Here is a 23,500-nt window from a genome sequence, read left to right as displayed (position 1 = left end):
CTTAATTCCTACCAACACTGAGAATCACTTAAAAGAACCCTCAATTTTAGAACTAGAAAGGGCTTTAGCTAGCTCCTTTTCCAATCCCATTGTTTGACAAATGAGTAAAATGGCTCAGAGACCTTTCTGGCTCCTCTAGATAACAAGGGGCAATCCAATGTCCCAAAATGTAAATACATAAACATGAGCATATGCACCAAGTTCCTCTAACCCTCTCACCCTTTTCTAGGCTACTTTTAAAGAAGAAGAATGCTGAAAGAAGACTGTGGGAATAACCACCATTTGATAATGTATTATTTCTCCAAATGGAATGTAATACCACTACTGATTTTTTTATATATTATCTTTTTCATAAATTTAAATCCCCAGCATTATCTTCCGGAAGGAAAAGCAAAATTTATTTTAACAAACAGAGAAATTTTTAAGGCAATTTGAAACTTACCCAATTATGGTGAGCTTTTTTCTTATAATGAATAACCTGAAAAACAGAATGTTTGAAAATTAGTTTGCTTAAACAAAAAGAACATCTGTCTTTAACATAGGAAGTAACTCACAAGTTGAGAAATGCTCCAGGCACATTTTCTGTCAGTAAACAAAACTTTATGCAAAATCTCATCAACACATCATCTATTGTGTGTAAGTACACTAAAAGCAGTGAAAATTTGTAATTAATAAGCTTTTGGTTTATGTTCCCTTATCAGTAATCAGCCACAAAAGTAACTGTCAATTAACAGATAACTAGCCTGGTTGAATATGAGACCCAACCTGTGATTTAAAATCTATTTTTATTTCTGCAATGTAATTCCTTTTTCCAAAGACAGGAGACATGGTGACTTGAGATTTTTTATTACACATTCTTTGAATCACTGTAAACATGGAAATGACTGAATGCCACATGTAACACGTGGAGAAAGAAAACTAGAAAAGGAATCACTTTTCCCTTTCCATTCTACATAAAGGCACAGGATCCAATAAATTCATACACACACATACCTAAACATGCACAACACACTCAACAAACACAAACACACTTACCCTTCCTTGGTAATAAACAGTGGTTCTTTGCACTCTTTCTTCAGTATCTTTGGCTTTTTTACTATTTACAAGATATAAATTTTAAATTATCCATATGCAATCACCATAATAAAATAATATACTCTACTTTAAAAATATACATTACAACATCAAGAACAATCTATTTCCTGGAACAAATAACAAAAACTGCACATGCTGAGAAATAACAAATAGAAGTCTCATTTTTTTCTTCATCTAATGTAAATTCTACTCATTAAACTTTCCTAAAACAACAGCACATACAGTATTGTAAGTATACGATGGACAATTCATCCAGATATATATAATCTTTAAGAGACTATAAGAAATGAATTATTTCCCTCACAAAATTACATATGTTGTCATTCTATACATATGGGGCTGGTGTTGTGGCACAGAGGGCAACCTACATCACCTGATGCCCATATGGATACCTGTTAATTCCTAGCTACTTCTACACATACAATCCAGCACTGCGATAATGTGCCTGGAAAAGTAAAGGATGCTGGCTGTATCCTCATGCCCTTGTATCAACGGGGGAGTTTCAAAGGAAGCTCTTGGCTCCTGGCTTCAGACTGACCTAGCCTTGGGTGTTGTGACCATTTGGAGAGTTAATCAGCACATGGAAGGGTCATTCTCTCTCTCCCATTCTGTGTGCTTGTGTGTGTGTTTCTCTCCCCCTTCCTCCAGGTTCTACCTTTGTTCTGTCTTTTAAGTGAATAAATCAAAAAAGAAGACAATCAGCTACTTCCTTCATTAAATGAGACCCAACCCAACCTGACTCTTCCTGACATATAATGAAGTACCCCACGTATGCAAATGCAGCTGAATCTTACCCTTTGTCTTTAGGTTTTCCAGTATCTCCTTGGGCCAAGTAAGGAAAGCTCCAAGGTAAAAACTAAACTTACTCTCTTATAAACCTATACAAATAATATTAATTAGGGCTCATACATTCCTTTATAACATAATTGCTGAATCCTTTCATATCCTACACATTCTTCTCCATTGGAACTAAAGAGTAAAAACCTTGAAATAATTGTCTATTAATAAATTCCTTGATGTAATAGGTAACACTGGTCCATATTCAAACATGAGATTAAAAATCACACAGGCTGCAAGGATATTGCTTTTCCTTTTAAGATTTTGTATGAAATTTCATAACAGCAAGGACTTGGAATTTAAAACTAGCAAAATATGCTACTTATATTTGGCTACTTAAATATTTTTTCTGGCTATTCCCCAGGGCAAAAAAAGAAAAAGCATTAATACCTATATAAGTCAACTCCTCTTGTAGATTTGAAATTTTCCTCAAGAATCGAAATGGCTTTTTTCTCAAGCTGGCAGTTTTCCTCGATCATCAGGTGCCTTTAAGCAAAAGTAAAAATATATAATATATTCAAACATGTCATAAAGACTTATATTGTTTTAACTGTATCAAAACTGGAGTCTCCCATAAAAATATCCATAATTAATCACTGCAAACACAACATGAAAAACTAATATGCAAGCATTTCTGATATAGAATTAACATTACAAACTCAAATTACAAAGCAACACCTCTTAAAATAATCTGGCTATCACAACAGTCTCCAGAGTTTTGTGTATGAATTTGGCACAGAAATAAGATGTAAAGGGTAAAAAAATGAATATAACAGGTAACTTATACATGATAGACTAGGATCCGCATTAGACATTAGCAAAACCATAGACATACCGGGGGAATCAAGAGTGATCCTGGGGCCCGGCGCGGTGGCGCAAGTGGTTAAGTCCTCGCCTTGCACGCCCGGGATCCCATATGGGCGCCGGTTCTAATCCCGGCAGCCCCGCTTCCCTTCCAGCTCCCTGCCTGTGGCCTGGGAAAGCAGTCGAGGACGGCCCAAAGCTTTGGGACCCTGCACCCGCGTGAGAGACCCAGAAGAGGCTCCTGGCTTCGGATCGGCATAGTATCGACCCGTTGCGGCTCACTTGGGGAGTGAATCATCGGATGGAAGATCTTCCTCTCTGTATCTCCTCTCTGTATATCCGCCTTTCCAATAAAAAATAATAAAAATAAATCTTTAAAAAAAAAAAAAAGAGTGATCCTGACAACCTCTTAACAGGAGGTCAAATGCACAGGGCGGGGGGGAAGGGGACCCCAGAGTGGAGCAGGCAGACAGGAGGAGGCTTCTATCACAACCCTGGAGACTCCCGGAACCTCACCAAGGACTATCAGTATGGGCACCAAGGACTATATCCCAACTGCCAAGGAGACCATGGGGAATTGGACTGCACTTGTAGGCCAAGAACTCTGAGGTCATCCACTCCTGCTTGGATCTATCACATGGTATGGAAGATGATCAGATCCTTCCTCACAGGATCTAATGTCACTGGAACCATAGCTGGGAGCCCACCATCTCTTGCGATGACAATCAAGGTCACTCCAGAGGCACCTCCTCCCCCCAAAATTACATTAGATAGACAGAGAACAACAAGGAAGGCTTAGAACCAGACAGGAAATGGTCAGCTTGGACTCACATATACCTTAATAGGTAGGACACAGATAAGTTACTTCTCACTAAGGTATTGAAGATTTCTCTGCACACCCCTCCTAAAACTGTTCTGCACCTAAACTGTTGAGTTTAAACTTGTTAGAGTTATAAGCCAGTTTGGACTATCCTAGAATCCACCAAGTTCAATAAAAATTATGCTTCAACAATATAAACTGCTAAATACTAAAATGGAAATAGACAAGAGACAGCTGAATAGTATCCTATAGCTATTGTAAGGTGCATAGAAGTCGGTTGTGTATAACCTAAAATAGAAACGTCAATGAAGTAATCACAGGATATGGTTAAGAACTTGCATTTTCTAACATATTGGTCACTCAATACCATGTCAATTAATCCCATAATGTTATAAAATTTTTTGTCGATATTATGTTTTGGCTTTTAATTGGATGAAATGATATTCTGCCAGCTCTACTTTCAGACCAGAGATGGTCTCCCCAAGAAACTGTTCAATTGAGCTGGACAATAAGATCCTGGACTCGATGCATGGTATAGGCTTGCAATGAAAGAATCATGACTGGATTTGAACTGTAATACTGAAACAAGGTGGAGGAATCCTCCATGGGGGGAGAGTAAGGGGAGGGGTTGGGGGAATCCCAGAGCCTATGAAATGTAATTTTTAAAAGGTAAAAAAAAAATTACATGTACACATACTATTTACCCAGACTCCTACATAAAGCAGCATTATATTTGTGACACAGGAGTCAACCACAATAAATGGTGGTTAATGATGTGGAAATCGCGCATGCAGTTCTTCAGCCAGGCACAGCGCTGACTGCTGCAGGTATGTAAACTATCAACCAGCAGATGCAAGGTCCCTGTCACCTCTCTAATGCTGATTTTCAAATAAGTAAATGAATAAATCATTTTCAAATCAGTTTTAAGTCTTGAGTTGGCTTCTGGTTTATATCAAAAAGAAGCAAAATCATACTACACCCAAAGTAAATTTTGCTAGTAGTATAATCAGTACTGCCTATTTCTATTAGTGTGCATACTACTCGCAATATTAAGTACTTCTAGAGCCCTTAGATTTTAACATAAGCTGCTCATACACCTTGCAGATACTCATCTTAATGACTAAAGCAGCTCTGCAAGGAGGGTACCTGATATCTGATATGCCTAGTACCCAAAGGGGAAACCAAGATGAAGCTTGTGGCTCTGCTCTGCCCCAGCCCTGACTGTTTCAGCTATCCTAGGAGGAAAACAGTAGACAGATCTCTGTCCCGGGAGAAGTTCTGTGGCCTTGCAGACTTTTGCGGAATGAAACAGCAGCTAGTTCATTTTCCTTTCTCTCTCTTGATAAATTTCTTTCTCTCTCTCTCAGTATTTCTGTGTTCCCTGGTTCCTTTTAGACAGTAAAAAAAAGTTAAGAAAATACTTTATCAGTGAAAAAATCCTGAAGTGTTAAATACCGTATCATTTCTTATAAGGATAACACAAGGCAACATTCCTGCTAGATTATAAAAAAATACTTTCATCAGTCAACCAATACTTACTATGTTCTAGATTGGCTTTAGTTTTGATTCATTTAATATAGTATTACTGACTTATTAACATTGGTCTCAGAGTCAATAGCACTGTAATTAATGCCAAAACAAAATTTATCTGTCACATCTACATCCTCTTAAAAAAAAAGCAAAACATAGTATCATTCTTATGCTTAGGAACAGTGGAAGACATTTCAGTACTATGCTTGGGGATCACAGTAAGTAACTAATGAGTGTCTAGGTAGCTGGGTCCCTGTACCCAACTGGCAGCTCTGAAAGAAGCTCTTGGCTTCTGGCTTCAGTCTCACACATACTCAGGCTTGCATAGCTTTAGACACTGAGAAAACAGAACACCATCCTCTCATGAAGTTTAACTTAAATGTGAAAACACTTTTAGAAAACAATCACAGGACAATAAGGACAACAAACAAAAATAATAAGGGTTATGAAAAAACACAAAGGATAGAATAGGGAAAGGAGTTTCAGATAATGTTTTAATTAGGTAGCCAGGGAATGATTCTTTGAAGACGACAATGAAAATGGGAAGACCTCATGAAGCTATTGGAATGACTCAGATATAATTGGTAATGGATTACACCAGAATAGTAGTAGGCAGTTTGGAGAAAGACAGTCTGTGAATCAGCCAAATGGAAAAAAAATTATTTGCACAATACACAAAGGATAATGGAATAACATCAAGATTTACAGAGAATGTCAGATAGTCAAACAACAGCCAAACAAACAACTCCATATGGAAATGGATGAAGGACATGAGCAGGCATTTGTCAAAAGGATAAATCCAAATGGCTGGCAAACATATGAAAAAGCGCTCAGGCTCCATAGCCATTAGAGAAATGCAAACACAAACCATACTGAGGTCCCACCTCACTCCAGTGAGAAAGAACTACACACAGAAATCCACTAATACCACCTCTTATAAGAATGAGGGGGAAAGGGCACACCTGCTCCATATTGGTGGGGAGCGTACCTTGTCCAGCCACTATGGAGATCAGTATGGAGAGTGCTTTGGCAAGTGGAAACTGATCTGCCATATGACTGAGGTATCCCACTTCTGGGAATATATCCACGTGAACTGAAATCTGAATATGAGAAAGGGACCTGCATACCTATATTTACAGCAGCATAATCCATGCTAGCAAAGAAATGGAAACAATCCAGATATCTTTGAAAGTGCAACTGGTTGTACAAAACAAAAACAATGTGGTACATCTACTTCTTGGAATATCACACAGCAACTGTAACAATGAACTTGAGCTATTTGTACCAATCTGCCATTTGTAAATACATACTATTATGATCACTGAATTGGGCAAGTCCCACAAAAAGCTAAATAATATGTTTTCTCTGATGAGAAACACTCATACAAAATACAAAAAGAATAGAAATATGAGTAAAAAGTATATACATACATTCTCATAGCGGAATTTTACAATGGAGGATAGCACACCAGAAATATAAGATATGCTTTGGTTTGCATCTCTACTCCCAATTGAAAGGACTCCAAGTAAGGCTGTCAAGTACACCTTGACAGATTCTACATCATTAGTTATACCTACAACCCCATGACACACTTCAATAACAAATGATGCACTCATGACTGTTGCTAAAGAGTAATACTATTGTAATAATATAGGAGAAAATGGTATGGGGGAGAATGAGGAGAGAGGAAGGAGAGCAGCTCTGGGAATCTCTAAATAAACACATAAAAAGAGGGCAGAGACCATAAAATTGTCAGAATTTATTTATAAAATGAGTAAAAATGTTATTATTTGTCTCCCTGAACTCAATCAATCTTATTTTCAAAGCAGAAAGGTTAATATTTAATGATAGCTCATTGATAGTGGATGCAGAATCAAATTATATCAGCTAGAAGCTAGCTGCACCTAAAGAGAAGTTGTAGGTCAGTGAAGGGTTGCCAAGAGAAGGCAGACCTCTAGAGAGGGCAGGTTTTAGAATCAGAGTATGTTTACAGTCTCTCTCTGATTCCTGGCCCACTCCATGATAAATGGTCTCTATACTGTTCTCCACCCTCACCAAGCCAGAACCCATGAGGCCACTCAATTTTGGATAGCGTACCTCCAGCCCATCAGGCAAAATAAATCTTCCTTAATAAGTAACTCTCTAGTATTTTAAATGTCATACAGAGCTTATTAATATGATAGAAAAACTGCAGTCAAGTATAGTTTAAGGAGTCACTCTACCAACCAGACAAATGAATCTTTAACTAAGACATGGAATACCTGAGCAGGAGCAATTAGCACAAAGTAGAGGTATCAGCTTTATACATATTAGAGATGAATGCACACAAATTAAATGGAACTGTATCCCCTGACCCAGTCAGATAGCATCAATTGTGATCTAATTTAAGGTGATCATACACTGAGTAATCACATGATAATGATTACACAAGCCCTTGTGTGATAGCTTAGAATGTCAAGTGCTACTTTCTTGAGGAAAATGTTTTAAGATCAAACAATATTTTATAAATGAATCATGAATTGAGAATGTCCAGTAATCACAGTGACTGAACATGAAATATATGCTTAGGCTTTGAATTCTAGCTTTCTTGCCATCCAGTGCAGCTTATCATATAATCTTTGTCACTGGTGACATTTTCATTTTCATTATACATTTCAGTCATTATTGTACGTTTTTCCTAAAGCTTCTGAATTTTTTGCCCTTTTTGACTGCAAAGATACTTGTTCGGTCTGAAGATTTAAACATGTTTCTCAATTAGTAATCCTAGATTAGCTGACAACCTTAGTCCATATTAAATACTGAAAAACATAAATGCATACATAAAAATCTGTGAAGTTTCTTTCAAGTTATGTCAGTGACCTAAGAATTTAAAACAAAGGACAAAATGAGTAAATACTTCACAATGAAAAATGCTGGATTCGCTGATCTTTCATTATTTATCCCTATAGTAATATTACCTGATTAAGAAAGTAACAATAAAATAGCTAAAAGTTGTTAGGTGTTACCACTAACAAACTTACCTTTTCCTTTTATATTCTTTCTTTAAATCAAAGAGTTTTCTCTCGGCAAATCGAGCTGCCCACTTAAAAATAACAAAAGATGCAGACAAATGTTAGATGAAAATGAGCATGAACATCCTAGAGCATACAAATATCACTGTCAATGTATGCACCCACTGTAATGAAATGCACATAAAACATTGTGAGTTGAAGGATCTTTTGGAAAAGGAAATATTTCAGGTAAGCAGATGACATGGGCCTAAAACTGGAGATGACTTGTGCACTTGCCAATGAATGCTGCTCTCTGATGTGAGATGGAGGACCATTTGATTAGTCAAGTAAGAGGCTAAGGGCAATGTGGGAGGATGCAAGCCTCAGGCAATGGCAACAGAGACTCAGGATCATTGCACATGGCAGCTTTGCATATCTGCCTCAAGGTTATCATCATTACAGAAAATTCACTATGATTCTGTGAAACCATAAAGGTCTAAAATAGTTTTGCAGCATGTGGCTAAATGCTATTTTTAAAACTAGATGAAATTATCAATGCATGTTGTACTTCCAGAAAGTTAATGGTGCTGCATAAACCATATCCCATTTTATTTAGCAAGAGGAAAGATAAAATCAAATGTTACAGAGAACAAAGCTTGCACAACCTAATGAATATCAACAGCATGCAACAATCACAACTGTTCATGTGGAAAGGTTAACCTCATTCTGAGAGATCTCCAGATGATTTGCAACCATTTTGTGAAAGTTTGGACTAGAAAAACCATATGATTCACTAGCCTTACCACATAAGTATAGGTAAAGTCACTTAATTTATAATTCATTACAAATAAGAAGATGTTAGTCCGCAATTTTCAAAAATAAAAGTAAATACTCTGATATTTATCAAAAACTGAACTGCATGGTAGAAATAGCCTGAGCAAAGAATAAACCACATAAATATTTACAAAATGAATTACTTATTTGTAAACCTTGCCATCATAGAAAAATACATGTATGTAAATATTATTCCTACATTAAGTGAACAAATTTTTAATAAGAGATTATGCCAAAGACAATTACTAAAATAAACTACTGAACTATTGCTATGTGGAATCAAAATTATTTGAAATTACAAGGGAAAGAATGAAAAGCAAACGGGGTATCGCTTCTCGGCCTTTTGGCTAAGATCAAGTGTAAAAGCAAACGGGATAATTAAATATGACTTTTTAAAATAAATTATGAAATATTTGTTTTAAAAAATACCTGTAACACATTAAGAAATAAGGCTACAAAGTTGGGCTCTTTGTCATGGTCCATGCCCATAATGATGGACATATGGCTGTTTATGTATTATGCATTATAGTGATAATACAGGGAACTCAGTAGGGGAAGGGAACTTGGGGAAATGCAAGGGAAATCCCAGGACCTATGGAGTTGTATCATAAAATGATAATAACAATAATAATAATGGTTTTACAAAGGCAAAAATATACCTGTAACACATTAAGAAATAAGGCTACAAAGATAAGATATAATATACTCCACTTTTTGTGAAATGCTCATATGAGCTTTTAGTAATCTTTATTGCACCACAGGATTAGAGACAACATCCCATATCAGAGTGTTTGGTTCAAGTCACAGTTACTCTAAGTATCATACAGAGCTTCCTGCCAACGTGATCTAGAGGCAAGGAATGATGGCTCATTGCAACCACATAGGAGATTGCATGGGGAGTTCCTAGATCCTGGATACAATCAGATCTAGACACATTTTGTGGCCATTTTGGACAGTTAACCAACGATGGAAGAATGTTCACTGTCTCTCAATGCATCCCCCTCTATCATTCAAATAAGTAAACAAATCTTGGAAATATTTTCAAAATGTGTATAAATGTATGCTTTGCAAATCATCTGAACTTGGGTTGCCATATTCATTTATGTGAGGAGGCAGACTGATGCAATAAACTCCTTATACTCTGCTTCACTTCCCAAATCCAACATGAGCTGTAACTGGGCCAGGGCAAAGATGGAAGTAAGGAAATTGAAGGAGCTGCAGTTAGAGCAGTTCAACCAAAATACCCTGTGTGTGATGGAGGCATCCTAACTGTCATCCAAAATGCTAGGTCAAATAACTGCCCTGGTCTGAACTTTCAGCAAGTATATGCTATTTCTATTGGATGTGACAAATACTGCTTCATTGAGATCTAGATGGCACACTTTCTATGTATTTTAACATAAAGTCACACATACTAAATAATAAATTCAATGCAAAGTGATAGAGAATGTACAAGACTTAGACTCTGAAAGATCAGGATTGCAATCTCTATTTTTCACTTCCTAGTCATGTGACCTTGGACTGTTGTCTCATCTATAAAATCTGTAATAATAAAATCTACTTCACAGTAATGAAGTGGACTTAATGGATGTTATTTCACAATATTTTCAAGTACAGTGCCTAGAACATCAAAAGGCGTAAAAGTAGCCTCCTCCACCTCTCTGTGTTTCAGGGACTCCCCAAAAGACACCTCATAACCTCACGCAGTTTCTCTGCAGCACAGACCAGTGTTCACAATCACCCACTTCTTAATACGTAGTAAGTAACTCAATAAATATTTAAAGAACTCTGCATTTTAGAACTAGAAGGGGCTTAGTTAGCGCTTTATCCACCCCATTGTTTACAAATGATTAAAATGACTCAGAGAACTTTGTTTCTTCATAAATAACAGGTGCAATCCAATGCCCCAAAAATGTGAATCCATGACCATGGTATTAGTATAGGTACATCACATCCTTCTGACCCTTGCGGACAGTATAGTTTCCTTTCAAAGTAGCAATGCGCTAAAACCAGAATGCATGGATTGGTCAATGTGTTAATTCTCACAGGAAAGGTAACTCTACTTTTGGTGTAATTAAAATAAAGTGATCCTTTTACATAGTAATTTATTTTCTCCAATTTAGTTGCTCAGTATTATCTTCTAGAAGTAAAATCATAACTTGATTTATAAAAGGTTAAAAGCTTTAAGGGAATTTGAGACTTACCCAATTGTCATTTGCATTTTTCTTCAAAGAAATAATCTGAAAAACAGAATATTTTAAATGCATACTTTTCTTATATAAAAACATACCTATCATTTGCTTAGGAAAAAAGTCAAAAAGTCAAAACTATTCCAAACATCACTAACATCAGTAACAACAATATCAGTACAAATTTTCATGTACACATCACGCATTATATATATGTGAAGACAATTAAAACATAATTAATACACTTCCACTTTAAGTTTTGTCAACAATTTTCATTTGTGCAATCTAACGTACTTTTACAACAAAGCAGGAGACATGATACCTGAGAATTCTGTGTCAAACTCTTTGAAATCCTGAAACTGTTGAAATGTCTTAGTCACATGTGACATTCTAAACAAAAGTGTGCAACTGATGGAGAAATTCATTTTCTCTTTCAATTCAATTTCAACATTCAGGTGTTAAGTCATACATATATGCATGTGTGTGCACACATGTACACACATACCTGAACGTGGTAATAATGAATGGTACATGCATGCACGTGCGCACGCACACACATACCTGTACTTGCTAATAAAGAATGGTACTTGCATGCACCTGTGCATGCACACACACACACATACTCCTGCACCTGAAAATGGTGGTACATGCATACACGTATGCACACACACATATGTGTACCTGGTAATAACGAATGGTACAGAGACATACACACATACCTGTATCTGGTAATAATGAATGGCACACATATGCACATGTACACACACATATATCTGTACCTGGTAATAATGAATGGTACACACTTGCACATGCACACACACATACCTTTACCTGACAATAAAGAATGGTACACACATACATGTACGCACATACATAGAGACACACACACCTGTACCTGGTAATAATGAATGGTATACACATGTGCATGCATACACACACACCTGAATTTGGAAGTAATCAATTGTTCTTTCCAATTCTTGTTCAAGGACTTTGATTCTCCATCTATGAAGAAAAATTATTTTGACATTAATATATAAGCACAATACACAGGGCACTGATACATCGTTATTTACATCAAGAATTTTCTATTCTTGGGGAAAAAAACCTCCCATAACTGTATATATTAAGAAATAAACATGAGAAATTATCACGTTCTTTAAAAAAACATGATCTGATGTTAATATTCTGTTGTTTAGGCACTGTTGAAACAAAGGTTATCCCAAGATTTAGACTGTGTGTAAATCTGCTTTAAGTATGATCATGGGAGGCTTATTCAGACATCTGAAATCTTAATGTGATCATAGGAAATCAATGTCCTCTATTTGACAACTGTTATTCATTACCTTTGCAAGATTAAAATGATGGGGACAGCACTGTGACAAGGTGGTCAAAGGCTGCTGTTGCATCACCCACAGTTCACATGGGCACTCATTTAACTTCCAGTTGCCCCACATTATCAAGCTCACTGCTAATGTTCCTGGGAAAGCAGAGAAAGATGGCCTACGTGTCTGGGCCGATGTAGGAGATGCAAAGGAAGCTACTGGCTCCTTGTTTCAGACTGTCCCACCCATAGCTGTGGTCACTGAGAATGAGTCAGCAGATAAACGATTCATTTTTTTCTTTTTACAATTGTTTCTTGCTCCATGTATCTCTTTTTCTGTTCGCTGCCTTTCAAATAGATGAATCAATTTAAAAAGACTAACAAGCTAAATCTTTCAGATAAAATCCAACTTTGCTTTTTGTGTGATGCACAACTATTCACATACAGCTGAACCCTGCCTTTTGTCTATAGCTTTTACATTATTTCCTTGGGTCAACTGAAGAAGGACCCAAAGTTAAAGCTGGACTTGAAATCTTGTAAGCAAAGCTGGCTCAGTGGCATAATGGGATAAGTCTCCGCCTGAGGCACCATAATCTCATATAGGCACCTCATTCAGATTACAGGAGCTTTACTTCTGGTCATGTGGCCAAGCCAATCTAACTTTTATCTGTCATTCTGTACCTCTAACTTTCAAATAAAATAAATAAATGAAAAGAGACTTTTAAACAGCCTAGTGGGATGGCTAAATCTTCACCTTGCAAATCATAGGGATCCCATATGGGCACCAGTTCCTATCTCAACTGCTCCACTTCCCATCCAACTCCCTACTTGTGGCCTGGGAAAGGAGGGTGGCACAAATCCTTGGGACTCTTCAACCATGTGGAAGACCCAGAAAGCTCTTAGCTTTGGATCAGCTCAGCTCTCGCTATTGCAGCCACTTGAGTGAACCAGCCGATGAAAGATCTTTTCTCTTTGTATCTCCTCTCTGTAAATCTGCCTTTCCAAGAAAATTGAACAATTTTTTTTAAAAAAAATCTCATATACCTATCCAAATAATGTTAACGGATTGTGCATTTTCTCTGATTTTTTCTGGTAGTGAGCTTTTAGCTACTCTCCAACCCACAAAGGAAAAGCATTTAATAATACCGATAGATGTTGACTGTTTCTGTTTCGCAGTTAAGATTATCATCCACGTTGAAAACATGATCTTCTTTCTTTAGTTGGCAATTTTCCTCTGCCATCAATTTCCTTAAGCAAAATATTACATATTTCCCTTAATATACATCATAAAACAATGCATTTTATTGCTTAACTATATCAAAATTGGTGATTCTGAAAAGTATTTCCATACTTATCATTACAAACACGACATAAAACTGCTATATAAACATTCCTGGTATAGTATTTAACATTATAAACTCAAATTTTAATGCAAACCATCTAAAATGATACTGCTGTCACAACAGATGCCAAATGTACTTATACTATTTACCCAGACTCCTATATAAAGTAGCATTATATTTGTGACACAGGAGTAAGCCACAATAAACCGTGTTCCAGTCACTTTAGATTGCTGGTTAATGATGTGGGAATCCCACATGCAGATCCTCAGCCAGGCACAGCGCTGGCTGCTGCAGGTATGTGAAGTATCAACCAGCAGATGCAAGATTCCTCTCCTCCCTCTCTCTAATGCTGATTTTCAAATAAGTAAATAAATCACTTTAAATCAGTTTTAAGTCTTGAGACCGCCTCTGGGTCCGATCAGAAAGAAACAAAATCATACTGTACCCAAAGTAAACTATGTTAGTAGTATAATCAGTACTATTTTTATTAGTGGGCATACTTCTTGCAATGATAAGTGGCTTTTGGAGCCCTGAGATTGTACCAGAATCTATCCTTGGCCCTTACAAGTAATGATCTTGCTTAAAGACTGAAACAGCACTACAAAAGTACTACAATCCATTAAACAAAAAGTATGTATGAATCCAAGAAACTAAGTCAGGTCTTGCATCATGATAAATGCTGATAAATTCTTATTTTTCTTTATATACATTTTATTTCTTATTTTGTTAACACAGTCAACTAGGGTGGGAAGAGTCCTGGATTAGAAGAAATTAGATGAGACCATCGTTTCAAAGTTTTTCTACTTTTTGTGTCTTGGAAAACAGGGAGTGGGAGGGGAGCGACACCCAGACTCTCAACTGCCCCAGTACATGGGGATGGGGAATGGCCACCCAATGTCATCCCAGGGTCCCCAGTGTGGCACAGGCTCCGAGGCTTCTGCTCCCTATTTATTAGGGAAATGCCAATAAAAACCACATTACCATTCCAGCAAATACCGGTGAGAATGGTCTACATTTGGAAATCTATTAACAACAAGTGCTGGCATGGATGTGGGAAGAATGGTACCCTGTTTCACCATTGGTGGGAATGCAACCTTTATAAGTCAGTATGGAGAGTATTAGGACAATTGAAAGTGAATCTACCATATTGTCCAGCTAGTCCAATACTGAAAAAAAAATCCAAATAATGTGAAATCTGCATATGAAAAAGTGACCTGCAACCCTATATTTATAGCAGCATGAAGTGAAGCCATAAAAACAATCCAGATGCCTTTCGAAAGATAAAGAAACTGTGGCAGATCTACTACATGGAATAATGCTAAGACACCGAAATGAATCAAATTCTACCATTTGCTACAAAATGGTCCCAGCTAGAGACCATTATTCTATGTTGCATGAAAGTTTCCTTATATCAGAGAGAACACATAGTCCGTTTGGTACTGGTTTTGTTCAGTGTGCATAATGGCCTATGGTTTGGGACCATTTTGTTGCAGATGGCAGAATTCCAGCCTTTGCAATGGGTGTACAGTATTCCACCCTAAAAAAATGAATGAGCAAATCTAATCATAAATCAGGAACATTCAGTAATCACAGAAATTTGAACATGCAATATATGACTCTACCTTCAAAGGCTATTTTACTTGTCATGCAATGGAGTTGGCAATACGATTTTTATTACCTGCAAGGCATCATGTCATTTCCTTGATATACTTCAGTCATTACCGGGACTTCCTGCGGATGCGTCCCAATTTTACTTCCAAATTGTGTCCTTTCTGACTTCAAAGGTATTTGCTCAGTCTGATGATTTTCAATACGTTCTAAAGGAAATTTTAGGTCACAACAGAAGGAATATTTTAAGTTACACACTAACATCTGAGGACAAAAGTTACCAAATTAATAAGTTAATAACAAAATTAACAAGATTAAAATGGCTCCAACAATAGAACATCTAACACTTTTCAATAGTTTAAAGATCTAGGTCTACTATTTTAAATATTGTTTCATATTTTCGTATATAATTCTCGTATATAATTCGTATATAATTCCATTCAATCTAGCATCTATTATTCAACCTAGAAGCTAAAATCCATTAAGAAAAACAGGCTTTTAAAAGTATTTTATTTCAATGTTCCCTTAAACCATTTCCATAACAATGGGTAATATCCATTTTATCTAGTAAAGAATTTGCCTCTCAGTAGTATTATAGTTCTATTCAGCACCTACTTTTAGGCTTAAACATAATATGGGTTATAAATCATACAAGAAATTTAGACCTTGTGGCTAATAAATACTCAGATGTCCTCCAGACTTAAACCAAACTATGCCTGAGAAAAAAGTATAAATTTTAACCTACCTTCAACTGCTAACTCACCTATAGTAATCTATAAAAATGAAAACTAACAATTGTAAATAATCTGAATGCTTCAAAATTAGTGTATTTGATGATAGAATGAAGGAAAGATATATTTTCCCAAATGTGGCATGAATCACTACCACAAACTAAATCACCACCACAAACTTAATGAAAACTAAAAAATACAAAATGATATTAATAAGTCAAAAATTTTAGTACTTACATGTAATGGGTATATAACTATTCTAAAATATTCACTACTTATTTAAATGGAAATGCAAGGAATTTTTAAGTAAATAGATTAAAAATAAATGATTGAATACACACAAAACTATGTGTATCTGTACTTTTTATAAACTTTTGCAACCCATTAGCTACTTATGTCACTGCTAAAAGCAATTATTTATTAAACTGATATTTAAGTATTATTTCTTTTTTAAGATTTGTTTTTACTGCAAAGTAAGATATACAGAGAGGAAGAGAGACAGAGAGGAAGATCTTCTGTCCAATGATTCACTCCCCAAGTGACCGCAACAGCCAGAGCTGAGCCAATCTGAAGCCAGGAACCAGAAACATCCTCCAGGTCTCCTACATGAATGCAGGAAGACAAGGCTTTGGGCCGTCCTTGACTGTTTTCCCAGGCCACAAGCTGGAAGCTAGATGGGAAGTGGAGCTGCCAGGATTAGAACTGGCGTCCATATAGGATGCAGGTGCGTTCAAGGCAAGGACTTCAACTGCTAGGCTACAGCACCAGGGCTGAGTATTATTTCTAAAACAGTGTTTCATTATTACAAATACGGCTAATTTATTGTAGAATTATGATAATAGAGCCATTAGATTATAAACTGTCCATATTTCTCTATTCAAAAATGATCATTATTGACATTCAAATATTTCCTTCTATACTTTACTGATGTAAATAAAAATGCTGTGATTTAAAATTTTTAAATGAGATGTTTTTTAAACCCAACTTAAAACTTCAAACTAACTATAAAAGAAATGTTATAAATATTGCTTTATTTATAGTTATTTTTGTGCCACAATGCCAGCCCCTAGATGTCACTTAAAGAAAAATAACAAAGTTATCAGAATTGGTTTGAGAACACAGTGAATGGCTTCAGCCAACCCAATTTTTGGCAGGTCCAGACTGCAATGGCTAAGGGTAAAAATTATTGTGATGATCCAAAGTAGTGTAACTTAATAAAAATCTTGAGCTATGAATTAGAGCTTTATGTAGCACTCATAATTTTGAACGTGTCTCCTATCCATTTGTTTAGCTCACAATAGAGAGAAAAACAAGCACTGAAATGATTACGGTATGATTTTTTTAAACTGCTGTAAGGAAGACATAAAACAGCTGTGAAGAGAACAGTAGGGGAGGAAACTACAAGTCTATCTAAGGAGTTGAAGGGATTAACTGAGGGTGTTCCACTGAAGGTAAATGTAAAGGGAGATAATGACACTGTGTTACAGACATGCCAAAGTACAGTGTATCAAAAACAAGGACTGGAGGCGAAACAACCAAAAGAAGAGGCAGCCATAATTTTATCAAAAGATGAATCCTGACTTAATACCTAAGTTAGTACCGTTTTCTGAGTCACTCTTCATGTCTTGTTCCACACTGTCATCATCGGTTATCTCTTGTCCAAGGATGGCAGAGCAATTTTCCATCTTCAGGAAGTGTTCAGTGATAAAAAAAAAAAAAGACAGAGGGTAATGATTTACACTAGTGCATTTATTATTTTTTTCCTCTTAAGATTGATTTACTTCTTTATTTGGAAGTCAACAAAGAGGAGAAGACAGAGACAAACACTCTTCCATTCATGAGTTTGCTACCCAAATTACCACAACATTCTGAAGCCAGGAGCCAGGACCTCCATCTGGGTCTCCCACATGTGTGGCAGAAGTTCAAGTAATTGGGCCATCTTTCTGTTGCCTTTCCAAGTACATTACCAAGGAGCTATGAGATGCTAATGCATGTGGTAGCTTCACCTACAGTACCACAATACCAGCCGAAATGTGTATCTTGTGGATATACAATTGCAGTTTTTAAATAAGTCTACCTAGAGTAGGTTTTTGGCACAGCAGTTAAGATGCCCATTGAAATGCCCATATTCTCATCTGAATTCCTAGGTTCCCATCCTGATTCCATCTCCTGATTGCAACTTCTTCTTAGTTCTCCTCCATGACCATATTCACCCCTAAATCCCTCACCGACAGGTGGTTCAAGTAGATGCATCCCTGCCGCCTTGATTGGACATTCAGATGGAGTTCCTGGCTGCTAGCTACAACAAGGTCCAGGGCAAGGCTGTTGTGGCTATTAAGCTCCATACGATAAAACCAAAACTAGTGATTCTTAATGAAACATCTTATAATAGTTCATTCTTGCTAAATCCACATTTGAAAATGGCAAAATGTTTTATGAGATGATTATCTGCTACAAATAATAGTGATTATCAATGTAAAAGATATATTTTATATAATGACCAAACTGTGATATAAATATTACAAATTTTAATATATTAAAAAGAAAACATAAGTGAGGAGTTCAACTGAGATAAAATACATTCTTTCTTAAGAAGTATTCAAATTAGAACATGAGAAGTTTCCCAGCATTGGGTAGTTTTTTCTTTGAATGCAGAAAAATTTTCTAGCACTGTAACAAAAAAATCACATGACTGTATCATATATTTCTCCCGAAAGCCCCACTTAAATCTATTCTGCTCTGCAATTTCCATCCTTCAGTTGCTTCACACTTTTAAGAATTTGAGGCACCAAACAAAAAGGTCTACAGCTTTGCACACAGTGCTAGGATAGTATCTCATTGTTGTTCTGTTTAACATGTATTTCAAGGTCTTTCAATCTTTGAGCTTAGAGAAAAAGTTAAACAATACATTTCTCACATGGCATCCACAAAAGGAAGGGTTCAGGGACCGGCCATCTAACTCACAAATGCAAAAATCCACAGATGCTCAAGTCTCTCATGCACAATAGTGCAGCATTCACATACAGTCCATAAATACCTATTTTAACTCAGTTCTATTCGGCTAATGATACTTAGCAGCTCTGTTATGGAAACAGTGACAGTACTATATAATTAGAGAATAAGGACAAGAAAAAGAATCTGTCAAACACAATACATTTTTTTCAAATAAATCTGATACACAATTAGTACACAGCTGTGGAATTTGTGGGTGCAGAGGGCAAGCTCTATGATACTAGGAATATTGTCAAGATTCCAGCCTTGCAATCTAATCCATAATTTACCATAGCAATGATTTGTTTCATTTTATTTTGTTGGAAAACAAAGTTTTTAAGTTTCCACGTTAAGATACAATTCTGTGCAACATTAGTAGACCCATTTACCTCAGTGTGATTTTCACTGTCATTGATAGGTTGGTCTGCCAGCATTTCAGTGTTTATAAATGTCATTTTCTGTTTAAGTTCATTCCCCTCTTGTTTCGATATTTTAGCTTCTCCAATAAGCTGAAATCGCAACAAAAAATGCAATTCATCATACATGTTTGTAAACAGATGCATTTACAAGGCTGGTATGTCAATAACAGACATCAAAAGGACAGGAAAGAAGATGACTCCTACTGCAAAGAATTTTCAAATTGGGATAGTGTAAAATAATAGGCTTAAGTATTCTTTAACTGATTTATATACATACATAAAATAAAAAGTTTTCTGAGGCCAAAACATAGGTACTTTATAAAGTTCATATAAAATGATTAGGGATAAGTTTGTCACTAAAAATTCTTTAAAATCTATGCAAATTTTTAATAGTATGATTTTTTCTATAAAATGGTTGGAAATACTCATCTCTCTCCATTTCCCTCTATCCCTCTGCCATTCTGTTACTTTGCTTGTCCTAGAAAGAAAACTGTTTATTTACAAGTAACAAAATTAGGCTGAAAAAAGAGACTATGTAGATAAGTCAAAAAAAGGTATAAATTCATGAAAGAAATTGCCCATATGTATATGAAAGAAACAACTACAAATACTTCATTACTTTGCTATCAAACAATAAACATTAAATTTCTCTGTCAAACTGGCTCTTCATTGGAACATATACTATACAATCACACCCCCAGAAAACCTTTTCTATAAAAGTACAAAAGAATCAGATGATGGCTGACAGGCAAAAGAAAATGAATACTGGGGCCCGTGCTGTGGCACAGCCAGTCAGGCCTCCACCTAAAAGCCTACTAAGTACTGGTGGCTCCACTTCTGATCCAGCTCCCTGCTTACATCCTGGGAAAGAAGTCTGGGATGGCTTATATTCTTGGGACCTTGAACCCATATGGAGACCCAGAAGAAGCTCCAGCTATTGCAGCCATTTGGGAAGACAACCAGACGGGAAGATCTCTCTATCACTACATGTCTCTCTTGTAAATATGCCTTTCAACTAAAAGTAGGTCCTAAAAAACTGAAATTAAATGGCCCAGTATGATTGCCTAAAGTCCTTGCTTTGCATGTGCCTGGATCTCATATGGGCATGGGTTCTAATCCTGGCAGCCTTGCTTCCATCCAGCTCTCTGCTTGTAGCCTGGGACCCTGCACCTGTGTGGCAGACCTAGAAGAGGCTCCTGGCTCCTGGCTTTGGATCAGCTCAGCTCCAGCCACTGTGGCCACTTGGGGAATGAATCAATGGACAGAGGATCTTTCTGTAACTCTTCCTAAGTATCTGACTTTGCAATAAAAATACTAAAAAATCAAAACTAAGGAAAAACCATTGAATTTAGTCACTAGATGCTATCTAACACACTGCTAAAAAATGTAGTAAACATGCAGTCATAAAAGGTTACTGAATGATCATTATTGCAATATTTTGTTTCAGGAACATTGATAATTGAAACCTCATAAAAGTAGTTGTAACAAGTAATGTCATCATATTTTTTTATATAAAAAATATTTATATTTTATATTTTTTTATATAAAAGTCTACTTAATACTGGATTGCCCATCACTTGCTCTTGACATTAGGATGACAAAAGATTGCTGCTTTTTTGTTATTTTAGAGACACAAACCCTACACCTCTGAAATAGGTAAAATAGGAAATGCATCAAAGATGACAGTAAAAACAAAAAGTGGAAAGTGACAGAAAATAGTAATAAACTCAGCAGACCTCAGAAGGCTAAGACATAAAAACAGGAAGGTCTAAAGATAGATTAATTTGATAACAACCCCAAAAAGGATATAGTCTGAAGACAAAAAAAAAAAGCCAGCAAGAGCATCAGAGTGAAAATAGGAATAAGAAGAACGAGAACAAGAAGAATGAATGAAGACTGAATGAAGAAGAATGAAGAGGAATGAAGAAAAGAAATGAATGAAGAGGAAAGAATGAAGAGGTATGAATGAAGAGAATGAAGAAGAATGAATGAAGAGGCATGAATGAAGAAGAATGAATGAAGAGGCATGAATGAAGAGGCATGAATGAAGGGAATGAAGAAGAATGAAGAGAATGAATGAAGAGGCATGAATGAAGAATGAACAAAGAATGAATGAAGAGAATGAATGAAGAATGAATGAAAAGGCATGAATTAGGAGGAATGAACAAAGAATGTGTGAGGATGAATGAATGAAGAATGAATGAATGAAGAGAATGAATGAAGAATGAATAAAGAATGAGTGAAAAAGAATGAAGATGAGAATGAAGAAAGAATGAAATGAAGACGAATAAGAATGAATGAAGAGGAATGAATGAAGAGGCATGAATGAAGAATGAAAGAATAAAGAAATAGAATGAAGAATAAAGAGCAATGAATGAAGGATGAGTAAAGACGAATGAATGAAGAGGCATGAATGAAGAGGCATGAATGAAGAAGAATGAATGAAGAAGAATGAATCAAGAGGCATGAATGAAGAGGCATGAATGAAGAAGAATGAATGAAGAGGCATGAATGAAGAGGCATGAATGAAGGGAATGAAGAAGAATGAAGAGAATGAATGAAGAGGCATGAATGAAGAATGAAAGAATAAAGAAATAGAATGAAGAATAAAGAGCAATGAATGAAGGATGAGTAAAGATGAATGAATGAAGAGGCATGAATGAAGAGGCATGAATGAAGAAGAATGAATGAAGAGGCATGAATGAAGAGGCATGAATGAAGAAGAATGAATGAAGAGGCATGAATGAAGAATGAATGAAAAGTCATGAATTAGGAGGAATGAACAAAGAATGTGTGAGGATGAATGAATGAAGAATGAATGAATGAAGAGAATGAATGAAGAATGAATAAAGAATGAGTGAAAAAGAATGAAGATGAGAATGAAGAAAGAATGAAATGAAGACGAATAAGAATGAATGAAGAGGCATGAATGAAGAATGAATGAAGAGGCATGAATGAAGAATGAAAGAATAAAGAAATAGAATGAAGACTAAAGAGCAATGAATGAAGGATGAATGAAGACGAATGAATGGAGAGGAATGAATGAAGAGGCACGAATGAGGAAGAATGAGTAAATGAAGATGAATGAAGAGGAATGAACGAGGAAGAATGAATGAAGAGGCATGAACAAAGAATGCGTGAAGATGAATGAAGGATGAATGAATGAAGAGGCATGAATGAGGAAGAATGAGTAAATGAAGATGAATGAAGAGGAATGAATGAGGAAGAATGAATGAAGAGGCATGAACAAAGAAGAATGCGTGAAGATGAATGAATGAAAAATGAATGAATAATGAATGAAAGAATGAATGAAAAGGAATGAAGAAGAATGAATAAAGAGCAATGAAGAATGAGTGAAGACAAATGAATGAATGAAAAAGAATGCAGATGAATGAGAATGAAGAACGAATGAATGAAAAAGAATGAAGACAAATGAATAAGAATGAATGAACAAAGAATGAATAATGAATGAATGAATGAATAATCAAGAAGAATGAATGAAGAATGAAGAATAATGAGTATGAAGAATGAATGAAGAATAATGAAGAAGTTGAATGAAGAAGTAGAAGAAAAAGAAGAATGAATGTGAAGAAGAAGAGGAAGACCAAGAGCAAGAAAAAGAATTGGACTGAGCCTCTCATGTAACAAGGCATCACTGACATCCACATCCAGTTTCTCTGATAATGGAGTGGCTCAAGCCTCAGTCCACCCAGTTTCCTGCTTCCAATAAATATGACCCTGAAGAGTCAGTAGGCGACGGTTTGTGTAGCTGGATCCCTGCTGCCTACATGGCAGACCAAGACTGAGCTCCCAGCTCTGAGTGTTGGCCCGGCCCAGCCCTAAAGTTACAACTATTTGGGGAATAACCCAGAAATAAGAACTTTCTCTATCTCCACCTCTCAAATAAATGCATTTTTATAAGATTTACATCTCCCGAAGACAGTGTATGGATGAATTATGAATAGGTATATAGGAAACAAAATAATTA

At 36.1% G+C, this 23,500-nt stretch overlaps 1 protein-coding gene, 1 long non-coding RNA gene and 1 pseudogene across 2 annotated transcripts; 1 reads left to right on the top strand and 2 right to left on the bottom strand.

Moving 5' to 3' along the window:
* Positions 1-443: 443 nt before the first annotated feature.
* On the bottom strand, positions 444-2,556 carry LOC121164573. The gene is made up of 3 exons (XR_005885127.1): positions 2,323-2,556; positions 1,036-1,096; positions 444-478 (listed from the first exon to the last, which is right to left on the bottom strand). It is a non-coding gene; the product is annotated as an uncharacterized LOC121164573 (long non-coding RNA).
* Positions 2,557-7,932: 5,376 nt separating this feature from the next.
* Positions 7,933-19,638, bottom strand: LOC121164572 (cTAGE family member 2-like). Its single transcript, XM_040992723.1, has 8 exons — positions 19,483-19,638; positions 17,691-17,787; positions 15,442-15,580; positions 13,567-13,668; positions 12,041-12,101; positions 11,925-11,930; positions 8,107-8,168; positions 7,933-7,945 (listed from the first exon to the last, which is right to left on the bottom strand). The coding sequence occupies exons 1-8, from the start codon at positions 19,636-19,638 to the stop codon at positions 7,933-7,935; spliced, it is 636 nt and encodes a 211-aa protein (XP_040848657.1).
* LOC121164578 lies at positions 9,238-9,398 on the top strand (annotated as a pseudogene).
* Positions 19,639-23,500: the final 3,862 nt, after the last annotated feature.

This window comes from Ochotona curzoniae, unplaced genomic scaffold (assembly GCF_017591425.1).
Source record: "Ochotona curzoniae isolate NIBS_2020 unplaced genomic scaffold, NIBS_Ocur_1.0 contig_832, whole genome shotgun sequence".
Taxonomy (NCBI): domain Eukaryota; kingdom Metazoa; phylum Chordata; class Mammalia; order Lagomorpha; family Ochotonidae; genus Ochotona; species Ochotona curzoniae.
This window is presented reverse-complemented; position numbering and strand designations above follow the sequence as displayed.